At 46.2% G+C, this 12,160-nt stretch overlaps 1 protein-coding gene across 2 annotated transcripts in view; it reads right to left on the bottom strand.

Moving 5' to 3' along the window:
* Positions 1-12,160, bottom strand: part of LOC143282024 (conserved oligomeric Golgi complex subunit 1-like) — a 324,386-nt gene that overhangs the window by 29,760 nt on the left and 282,466 nt on the right. For both annotated transcript variants that reach the window (XM_076587450.1, XM_076587449.1), the window contains exon 27: positions 9,800-9,994. In XM_076587450.1, coding sequence (XP_076443565.1) covers positions 9,800-9,994 — 195 coding nt within the window. The remainder of the gene's footprint in view (positions 1-9,799; positions 9,995-12,160) is intronic.

Raw genomic sequence — 12,160 nt, 5'->3', positions numbered from 1 at the left:
GTCCACATCCTCAAGAAGGGAAAAGACAAAAACAGCAATGTCCCATCAGTCTCCTGAACTGCCTCTGCAAAACCATGGAGCAAATGATCAACCGATGCCTGCAATACCACAGAAAAGAGTGGGCTCCTCTTACCTACACAGTCCGGCTTCTTGAAGAACAGGAGCACTGAAGACCAGATCATCATGCTAACACAAAACATCGAAAACAGCTTCCAACACAAGATGAGGGATCTTGCTGTCTTTGTTGACCTCAGCAATGCATTCAACAGGGTCTGGAAGGAAGGCCTTCTCTTCAAGCTGCTCCAGAAGAAAGTGTGTGGCAAGATGTTCTTCTGAATCCAAAGCTACCTGTTCAACCGGACAGCCCGGGTCAAGGCCAGACTTGTCATTCAGTGAAGATCAGGGAAGGGCTACCTCAGGGCGGAGTTATCTTGCCTACCCTGTTCACCATCTTCACTGACGACATTGCTGACCAGCTGACTACCCACATCCCTTGGGCTCTGCACGCAGATGATCATGCCATCTGGATCAAAGTGGAGCAAGTCATCACTGCCACTGTCAGGATGCAAGAGGCTCTGAACCACATCTCAGACTGGGCAAGAGAGCGGCTGGTCATCATCAACAGGACCAAGACAGAAGCCACCTGCTTCTCTCTCTAACCCAAGAAAGAAAAGTTCACCCTAGGCATCCAAGGTCCAGAAATCCCCCAGCAAGACACCCCAACCTACCTTGGGGTGAAGCTGTACAGAAAGCTCACCTGGAACCCTCAAATTAGCTCCTTGCACAGCAGAAGTCTCAGGAAATATGGCCCAGATGAAGAAACCGGCAGGAACAAAATGGGGGCCCAACACAATTTTTTTTTTTTTTTAAACTGTATACCGCAATAGTCAGACCCCACATGGAATATGCTAACGATGCCTGGTCAACTGCTGCTAAGACCAACCTTGACAGCCTGACCAAGACACAGAATGCTAGCCTCAGACTCATCACAGGTGGCATGAAAACCACTCCAGTGTCAGCAATGGAAAAAAACAGCAGACTTCCTTTCACTAGAAGAAAGGAGACAAGAAAAACTCCTGAGGCAAAATGAAAAACTGAAGAGACTCCCTCCACACCCCCTTCTCCCCAAACTGAAAACCCCCACAAAGAACCGACTGAAGCAACAGAACTCAAACCACCTCATCAAGGCTCTTGAAAAGAAACACCACCATCCTCAGTCAGCAACCAACCTGCCAACTAAATCCCTCCACACCAATGACTGGCATGCAGACACCCAAGCATCATGCTCAACATCCCAGGTGTCGAGAGCATGAAGTGCCACATAGCAGCTGAACTAAAGCTGCCGACTCTGAAGGCACTAAGCACCAAATACCCTCCCGATACCTGGGCAAGAGCATACACAGATGGGTCTGCTGAAGAGGCAGTGAAAAACAGAGGAAGTGGGGAATATATTACATTCCTTGACGGCAGAAACATACAGAATAGAATATATGATACTTTATCATCTCAGTAAGAGAAATTAACATGTGGTGTATTTTATGTAAACAATACACCAAATTCACAGTCACTCAATGTAAACATATAAAAGACGTAAAATGCTGAAATGCTAAGTTGATGAGGACCTTTTGTACAATGATCACAATCATACACATGTAATGATTACATACTTTCAATCATTCATCATGAACACAAAAGGAACATGAAATGCATTGGTACAAAGTTCATGCTAAATAATCTCATACAATAATCACAAATCAACCAGTGCGATAATCACAGTAAGAGAACAGATGAAAATATAATTGTACAATGAAGACAACGACGTACATGATTATAACCAGCTGTTATTCAACAGTATTTAAAATCAATGCACAATAGGAGGAGTTTGTATCATACTCCATGTTTGGTGATACATATACTTACCATGTCAAACTGATGCAAACTAGGCCAATCGGTTTGCTCTGCTAGGCCAAATTTCACGTGGTTAACAGTGAAAAGATTACCTGTCTTGCCTGGTCCACTCTTAGCCAATCAAACGCCTCTAAAAGCTACAAGCGCTGGATCATTCCGTGGCCATCGAGAAAATGTCCCATGAGAACCACGGCAGAGACACAGGGATGGATGGGTGGGCATTCGAGTCTGACATGGTAAGTTTATGTATCACCAAACATGGAGTATAATACAAACTCCTCATTTTGGTGTCATATACTGTACCATGACAAACTGATGCAGAATTTAAAGCAAATGGAGGAGGGCAACGTCTACTGGTTCGTATGGGGAACCCTTGTAACCAAGACGGCAGTGTTAGCCGCGACAAAGGAAATCCCTGTGGAACCGTGAGCCCTGGTCATACGGAAATCCCTGAGGCAGAAGTTGATGAAGGGATTCTCAGACCACCAGAAGGCTGCCTCCAAGACATGCTGCAGTGGCACTGAGTGCTGGAAAGCAGCCGAAGTAGCTATGGCCCGCATTTCGTGTGCTCTGGGATTAAGACAACTGATATCCCTGTGGGCATGAGAGTAGGCTCTACGAATGACTTGGGAAACCCAGCGGGAAATGGTGCCTGCAGCGATGTCTTTCTTGTAATTCTCATTGAGGGAGATGAGCAGACAACTCTGAGAAGAACGCCTATGGCGAAACCTATCCCAATAGTATTTGAGACACCGGACAGGGCAGAGATGCCTATCCTCATCATCCTGGGCAAGAATAACAAAGGTCTGACCCTCAGAGAGGGGGAAGGGACCTCGGGGTCTTGGTTCTTAGCCAGAAACACCGGAAGGAAACGGAGAGTGACTGAACCATCTCTGTGGAAGGCCAGATCTTGTGGCATTCCACTAAGACCATGAATCAAACTTCTATGACGGCCCGTGGCCAGTAACAGAAGGAAAGTGGTCTTGAGGGTGAGTAAGTCGAAAGGAATAGTACCCAATGGCTCAAAGGGTTGTTTTCGAATGAAATCCAGCACCAGGAACAAGTCCCACAGGGGCACTCTTCTGGGGTTTCTTGCTTCCTTCAGAGAGGTGCCCGTAGCCACCTCTCTGAGCAGGAAATCTGCTTCAAAGGCAGGACCACCTAGCTGTTTGATTGTGGTACAGATGGCAGACCTGTACCCTCACACAGAACTAGCAGACAGGTTGAGAACCGAGAAGCAGTGAGCCAGAAAGTTGGCTAGCTGCAATCTTGTAGGATTAGTAGGGGGAACGTCCTGAGCCGTACAACACCGCAACCATTTCTTCCAGCGAAAGTCATACAAAGTCTCAGTTCCCTCCCTCCTTGCTTTGGAGACTATGGAGAGGAGGTCAGAGGAGGCGCCCCCTCGGTAAGCGCCTCCAACACAGAGGCCGACCGAGTGGTCGAAGACTTCAATGGTGATGCTGACAGTTCCAACCGCACAGCAGCCATGCGTGTAGGTGAAGCAGTTGAGGATTAGAATGGGGAATCCCCGAATGAGGCTGCTTCAGCAGATGAGGTTTGGTTTCGAGTTTCAGCGGTGGAACGTGTGTCAGGGACTGAAGGTCCGGATACCAGGGCTGGGCTGGCCATTTTGGTGCAATGAGAATCTTCTTCCAATCTGGCTTTCCGGATCACCTTAGACAGAATTGGAAAGGGAGGGAACGTGTAGGCAATCAGACTGCTCCAGTCTAAAGAGAGAAAATCCACTGCCCATGGTTCTGGGTCGGCGACTGGAGAGACATAAGTGGGAAGTCTTGTTGAGCTTTGTGGCAAAGAGGTCCACCATCGGCCGAAACCACTGTTCCCACACCCCCTGAAGGGTGTCCTTGTCCAGGGTCCACTCTGTGTGAATGACACTCTTGGACCTGCTGAGAGCATCTGCCGTTGGCTTTTCCTGCTATGTGTCTCGCTGAAAGTGCAATGTCCTTGCTGTGGCACCAATGGAGGAGAACCTCAGTCCGCAGGGAGAGGTCTGCCGAATGCGCTCCCACACATAACATGCTACCGTTGTATTGTCTGTGAACAAGCGGATGGTCGTGCCAGTGGCCTCCCCCATGAAGTGCAGGAGAGCCCTGCGAACTGCCTCTAGTTCCAGAACATTGATGTGGCATAGGCGTTCCTCCGGGGACCAAGTCCCTGCTGCATGGAGCGAGTCCATGTGGGCTCCCCAGCCCAGGGAGGAGGCGTCTATGAAGAGTGCCACCTGAAGAGTAGGTGGGGCTATGGGCACCCCCTGTGTCTGAAGAGGGGTGGTTAGCCACTCTGATGTCACCTTGAGAAACCACTTGCCTGGACATATCTGGGTATCCCATGGCTGAGTGCTCTGGGACCACCATAACCTCAGTGCCCTCTGAAGAGGGTGCTTGAGAACCCTGCCCAGGGGAATGAGAGGTGCCATGGACTCCATCATGCCCAGGAGGGAAGAAAGTGTCCGTGCTGTTGCTTGGGAGGAACAGCGCAAGTGGCTGAGGAGGCCTGCCAGTTGGTCCCAGCGATCTGGCGTCAGAGAAATTATCATGGACCGCATGTCGAATCTCATCCTTGAGAAGTCGAAGGACTGACTTGGGGACAGATCGCATTTCTCCTGGTTCATGAGGAAGCCCAGTTGGGAGCAAAGGTCTAGAAGTCTGGCTGTATGACTCTGGCACAGGGCCTGTGACTGGGCCAGGATAAGCCAGTCGTCCAGGTACACACAGAGACGAATGGATTCTGACCGGACAATGGACACCAATTCCCGCACCACCTTGGTAAACAGGAAAGGGGCAAGGGAGAGACCAAATGGGAGGGCCAAGAACTGGAACACCTTGTCCCTCCACACGAACCTCAGGTACCGACGGGACACCGGATGGATGAAGATATGAAAATAAGCATCTTTCAGATCGATAGAGGTAGCCCAATTGCCCTGTTGAATGGTCTCCTGAATCTGTGCGTGTGTGTCCATCTTGAATTTGATTTTGGGGAGGAATTTGTTGAGGGGGGACAAGTCCAAGACTGGTCTCCACCCTCCCGATACCTTTGGAATCACAAACAACTGGCCGTAAAAACCGGGGCCTGGGTCCGAGAGTTGAGATATTGCTTCTATGAGGAGTAGGTGCGATATCTCTGTCTCTAAGAGGCTCTCCTGCTCCACCAAGCTGGGCACATAAGGAGAAGGAGTGGATCTTAGAGGGTGGTGGTCCTCCGCCCAAGGCAGCATGTACCCCGACTCTAGCACCGACACAATCCAGTTGTTGAGTCCCAGAGCATGCCACTGATGTGCATGCCAGGACAAGTTTCCTACTTGGAGTGGCTGGACGGCTCGTGGTGCTGAATCGGGGGCCAGTCATTGGGGGTGCTGCCTTCTGGCCTTGGGCATGTCCGGTCGACTTGGACGGATATGAGGTCCATCCCCTGCTGGGTGCCATCCCAAATGGATGTACCCGCTGGGGCGTCCTGTGAGCTGTGGTCAGCCCAGCGGGATGAACTGGGACAATCCCAAGTGGGGACCATGGCCACAGCTGTTATTTCCTTGATGCCTGAAGCGGGTGGGGAGAGTGTGGACCATAGGTCCAACCACACTTGGGATGGTGGGTGCCACACGTTCTCAGTGAGGGCATCCCTGGATGCTGAGAGGGGACAAACACTGCAGGCTCTCCCGGGCCGAGCGGGGCCCCTCGGCAGCCATCGGTCCTGACAAGGAGGCCGTTGTGACCGTGGAGGTCACCTGTGGGTTGACCGAGGCCCGGTTTGTGGACTGAGTGGCAATATTGGTTGAGGAGCTCGACCTGACCAACAAGAAGTTGATCCCACTTGCCGGGGCCGTGTGTATCACCCTGTGAGATGTGCTGGGTTGGATCTTGGGGGGAAAGGACAAGGGGTTGGCCCCTGGTCCTCCCGGCAACCCAGTGTGCACCATAGGTGCGCCCCAGTACGGGTAGAATGGGGGAAACCACCCGTGGGCATCAGCCATCATGTGACCCCAACCTCAAGTGTCACTGGCACCTTCACCTCCATGAAGGGAAAAACCTGGCCAAGTCGGAGGGAGGTCAGATCCAACTTGGGTGTCAGTCCCACCAGAAGACCAGCAGGTTGACTGCCCGGAACCGCCTGACACACGCAGGCCTCCCCCAACAGGGGAGACTGGCCAGATAGTGGGAAGACCTGCAGAGCAGGCCATGCACCCCGAATCCCCTCCCGTGGGGAGACTGGGGTGGATTGGCCCGGGGTGGGCAAAGTAGAGGTCCCCCCTGGAACCAAAACTTTCTCCCCCACAGGAGGTGGGGGAGGGGGGTCAGCAGAGGAGGGAGGAGGGGGAACAGCAATAGGGCCCCTGAGGGCCATCTCCGAGTGGGGACCTGGGTAACGGCCGGGTGCAGCCTCCACTTGGGAGTTCGTGCCTAGCCATGAATCCCCACTGCCAAGAGAGGACTTGTCACTCCCCCTTTTTCCTGCCTCGCGATGGGACACCTCAGGAGGCGACGCTCGTACCCCTTTCTCCCTGGTCCCCTTCATGACCGTTTTAATGGTATGAGTGTCACCTCTGCGATCAGCGTCTAAAGACGCATCGCCGCGGTCCCTATCAGGAGAAATCATGAGCTCCGGGCCTGGGGGAGTCTCCTGCCGAGTCTCGATCCCAGCATCATGATTCCTGCCATCATGGGATGGCATACGAGGCATGGTAACCGCACTTAGGCACCCAGCGAAAATCCGATCCCCAACAGAGAAAGGAAAGACAGGATCGGTTTAGAGGTAAAGAAAAACAAACAATTCATGGGGGCCCGAGTCGAATCGAGTTCACAGAATGCAAGAATACAATAAACTCAAGCTGCATGCGGAAAATAAGGCCAAATGAACACGCTTAATATCCAAAAAAAGCGTAAGATGAGACAGAGCGTAAACCTGACAAGATGGTGCGGAGAGCCTTGGCTAAAAGAATGATTCAGCGCTTGTAGCTTTTATAGGCCTTTGATTGGCTAAGAGTGGACCGGGCAAGACGGGTCATCTTTTCATTGTTAGCCGCGCGAAATTTGGCCAAGCAGAGCAAACCAATTGGCCTAGTTTGCATCAGTTTGACATGGTACAGTATGTGACACCAAATGTATAATTCACATAACCTTGCATGCGCACACGCACACACATCGCACAAACATATACGCACACAAGATGCACGCATACACATACAAACACACACACACATACACAAACATACACGCACACACACAAAAACTCCCACCCCCTCCCACACACACACACACACACATGCATGCACACACACATAAATATAGATCTCCCATCAGAAGCGCACACACTCACTTTTAAAACTGCTTGTGTGTTAAAGTTAGTTAGTTAAGAAATGAATTGACTGGGGTATAAAACTGTTTTGGGTTCTGAAGGTTTTCAGTTTGGGAAATCGATAGCGTTTCCCTGGAGGTAAAAGTTCCTAATATTCTGAGAGTATGGCTGTCATCACTTATGATCTTTGTTGATTTTTCTTTCACGCGCCGTTTGTACAGAGGTTCTTGTTTGACCCCAACTATTTTGGTGGACAAATTCACAATTTTGCTCAATATATTCTTGTTCTTCACGTTTAAACTTCTGTAGCAGCAGATAAAAGAGAAACTAATCAATGAAGCATTGGTAAAAACCCTGGAGAATTTTAGGATTGACCTGGATATTTCTAAGCTTCTGTAAACAGTAGATACGAGACTGGCATTTCTTTTGGAAGGGATAGGTATTGGGTGTAAAACTAAGTTTATCATCAATTATTGTACCCGAATATTTATATATTCACTGACTCTTTCAACTTTTGTTTCACTGATACAGAGATGCGGGACGGGGGACGGGCTTTTCCTGAAATCAATAACCATTTCTTTTGTTTTTTGAATATTTAAGTCTAAGAAGTTGTCCTTACACCACGAAGAAAACATCTCAACTTGTTCAAAATAGACAGTGTCAGAGTTTGAAAGATCTTCAAGTGCAGTGTCATCAGAGTATTTGATCAAGGGTGTTGTGTCTGTACCAGTGCGGTCATTGGTGTATAATGTGAACAGGATAGGTGACTGAACTGTTCCTTGGGGAGCACCAGTTGAAGCTGTTTAGGAGGAGGAAAGAGCTTGCAGAAAACGGACAGACTGGGTTCTGTTAACGAGGAAACTGGTGAACCATAGAACGAGATTTAGACAAACATTAAGGGAAAGAAGCATCAGTGCCATCAGATGTGGCTGCATGGTATTGAACGCAGAAGAAAATTCTACGAACAGAATTCGAACAAACGAATTTGGTTTCTCAAGGTGGGTGTATGCATGATGAAGGAGGGCGAGTGTAACATCGGCAGTATTTCAATTGACTCTGTAAGCAAACTGATGCTGATCATTGTATGGAACAGTGTATGACAGGATGTATTTGAGGATTATACGTTCAAAGCACTTCATCACAAGAGGGGTAAGGCCAATGGGGCAATATTTGTTCAAGGAGACAGGTCTTTGGTTTTTTAGGACAGGCGAATGACTGATTTCTTCCACAAGCGGAAGACAGTCCAGGAGTCTCTGAAGGGCCTCCTCTGTGTGCATCACCAGTGCAGCGCCATCGGCAAAGAGAGCCTATCTGATGGTGACACGCCTGACTACATTTCTGGTGCAGCCATCAAGAGGCAGCCATCATCTCTTGAGATGAAAGGAGGCCGACGACGACGATGATGAAGTGTTTATATCTAAAACATCATGATAATGGAAGAAACAACATAACTGCACTTGCTTGTTGTGTCAAATACAATCACTAATGTACCAGCAAGGGTGTTGTCTTCTGCCATGGTTCTGTAGAAGAAATCTACTCTGATAGGTACACAAATATATATGTATGCACTCAAGGCCTGACAAAGCACACTGGATTATGCTGCTGTATATTGATTTTTCAAGAAGCAGTGATGCCTCCTTGAGAATCTGACAATGAAATCTGAAACTGAATCTGAAACTAGTACCACTTCCACCCACAAAATAAACAAACTTGAATATTTTCTTCTTTTTTTCCCGAAAAACATTTTGAGCATTTTTTTTAACATCTGAGTTATCTTCCCCTGACAGGGATTATATTTTCCATTCATTTTCCTTCAAGAAAACATATACTTTTACATACTTTTAAGCATAATTTTAATTTTTGCAATTTTTTTTCAAAGGTTGGTAATTATTTTGCAAAAATCAAAAATAGTTCTGGAAGTGAAAGGGCTAAGCCTTCATCTGGCGGTTTCATAGCAAATGAAACCCCAAATTGAAGGCTTTAAGCTAAAATATTGTTCGTTTTTTAAATGCCCACTTCCAACACAACAATGCTCCCTACCTGTTCATCTACTTGGTAGGGTGTAATCCTCATTAGGATAATCAGAATCACTTCAGCTGATCAGCTACTTTCATTTTCCACCATGTTTTGGTAGTTGTTATTGTTGCCATCATGCAACAAATCAAACAAAATTCGAGGCTTTTTTCTACACTGTACATCCTGGCTGCCATGTTGACACACTAAACAACTTTCTGCGTTTCAAAGTAAAAAAACAAAACAAAACAAGCAAACAAAACAAAACATGAAAATAGAGCCAAAACTTGCTAGAAAATTGCTTGAAACACCCTCCAGGGCAAGTTGGCATTTGCAAATAGAATTATCAACCAGCCATACTAGTAACTGATCATGTGATGCCCCTTGAACAGCAGCTAAAACCGCTTGAAGGCACCACTACTCATACTGGCAATGTCTAGTTATCCGAGTGCAAGAATGAGAAATGTTTTCACTGTTTTTTTTTAAAGACTTGTCCAGCTGCACAGAATAAAATGTGTTGTGGAATGAATTGCGTAACTGGACATGTCTGTCTCTGTGCACTCACCCTGCTGATAGTCTGTGACAACACTGTTTGCTGGAAACTGGAGCGGCTGGGTTTTGACCCTATGGGCAGAAGAGGAAAACGAGCAGAGCATGATGTCAAGGCCAGAACATTGTGCTGCTCCTGACTTCCCATGGCTGGTCGGCCAGAGGTCAGCATGGCATGTCGATCAGACACAGACAGTGCTCCCAGTAACACCTGAAGGAGAAATAAGTCACTGTTGACCAAGCAAAAAATATAACCATGGAACATTTTATATCACTTGACCATAAGCAGTTTTCATCAAAATAATCTTGCTTGTTTACATCAAAAATTCATGTTCTAACATGCACAGACAGGAGATTCATATAATCATTTCACAAAGTCTTATTCTGTATTACACAAAGTTCTAAAAGAGATGAATTAAGGAACAGGTATTTGGAATCAATTTCAGAACTGCACCAAGCTAAAAAACTGAATTAGACAATCACATCAATATGCTAATTTGGAGGAGGATCTAACTTCAAGATCCATATCACCAAGTCTTGAAAGATAAATAAGAAATGTTTCCATTACGTTTTGAAATGTTAAAATATAATATGCAGATTGCAGATGATTCAAATGAAAGTCACAAGCAAAAGCTTCTGTTAAGATCACACAATTTGCTCACAAGCAAAGGCTTCTGTTCATATGGCACAATCTGCTAAACTGAGTGGTATATTCTACAAATCTCTTAATGTTGTGGTGAATCATTTCACTTTCAAAGTTTCTTTTCTTCAATATATTCACAATACACATATTTTCATCCTATATTCAACCAACTTGATTTTATAAATAAGGCAATCAAATGCATGAGTCATCAAGCAAGCTTCTCTATTGCTGTTCATACCTGTTAGTCCTGAGTCATAAGCTTTGTACAGAATGGGGAAAAGTCATGATCCTTGAGGCAATCCTAAGGAGATTTGTAGGGAGTAGATATACACCCAATCACAAGGTTATAGGACAGTACAACAGTTATGTGGCAACCTTCACTGGGAGGAGACTGGTCTATATTCCCAGGTTTTCTGGCTATGTATGCTCCAAGAGGTTTCTCACTGTTTTTTGGTTTTGCATAGTCAGAATGAGTTACCATTTAAACATTAGTATCTTCATCAAAGTTTCGAAGAGATTTTAAAAACTGTGTGCAGTCTTTTGGTATACGTCATTTGTTGAAGCTTTTCATAATGTTACACAAGGAATGGGTACTGCTACTCTTCACTGGATAATGGCATATCATTCAATCCACTGCAGAAAACTATTCCTTGTTTAACATTTCTTCTCTTTGCCTCAGTCAGTTCCCCATTTCTTATTACAGAATGAACAGTTTGTTCTTCTTTTGAGAGTTCTTCAATACCTGATAAACGAACACTGTGTGGGTGAACAGCTGCCATAGCAAAGTGAATAGCATTATGAACTGACAACTGGGAGGATGCAAGTGAACAGCACCATCAACAGCTTATCAAAAAGGGGAGCTTGTATTTTCTCACTGTTTGTTTACATATACTTGCCATGTCCAAATTTTTGCAGCTGACTCATTATCAAGATGCCTCTGTCAAGCCCTTCATCTGCTCAGCCAATCACCACAATTCCCTTCAACACTGCATTGTCATTCCACGGCCATGTGAACCACGGCAAGAACAGTGGGAAAGGATTGGTGGGCATCTGAGTTTAACCATTTCACCGCCAGGAAAATAAGATTTAACCAGTTCAGTGCCAGAGAGTTTTGTAAAAGAGTGCTCTCCCCTTGCCAGGGAATTTTGAGGATTCGGGTGTAATAATTCACAAAAAAATTCTAGCACAAAAGCTATGGGTGATACAGAAAGAATGTAAACGTTTCTTAAGGAAAATGAATGTAGATTCTGCTTCTGGGCTCTTTTACCCAATTAGGTTGATTGTAGATAACTGTTCAGGCATGTAAAGTCAAGATAATCATTTTTGTGCAACAAAAAAGTCTATTTCCACCTCTACATAATAACATCCATAAAGAAAAGAAACAAAATACAGCTAGAAACAGAATGCTATTGTCAGATTATACCTGTAAAAGAAATTAAAACTGGCTATAAGTTTATAAAAACAAATCACAGCTTGTGCAGACATGTACGGTAAAGTTCGGTCTATATGCCGCGACTTTTTACTCCAGCTTCAACCTCTGCGGCTTATACAATGATGCGGCTTATTTGAGGATTTCAACGATCCCAGGAGTGTCACATTCTCGCCTATTCTTAGCTGCCCTTCAAATCACCAAAATTATGATTTCTGTCCATGAATTTTTGGATGAGCTTCAGGATAGTGTGCTAACTGTTCACGTTTTATAAATCAAATCCGCACACATTAAAGCCTTCAGAT

This window comes from Babylonia areolata, chromosome 5 (genome assembly GCF_041734735.1).
Source record: "Babylonia areolata isolate BAREFJ2019XMU chromosome 5, ASM4173473v1, whole genome shotgun sequence".
Lineage (NCBI taxonomy): Eukaryota > Metazoa > Mollusca > Gastropoda > Neogastropoda > Buccinidae > Babylonia > Babylonia areolata.
The sequence above is the reverse complement of the archived record's forward strand: the minus strand, read 5'-3'. Positions and strand labels throughout refer to the sequence as shown.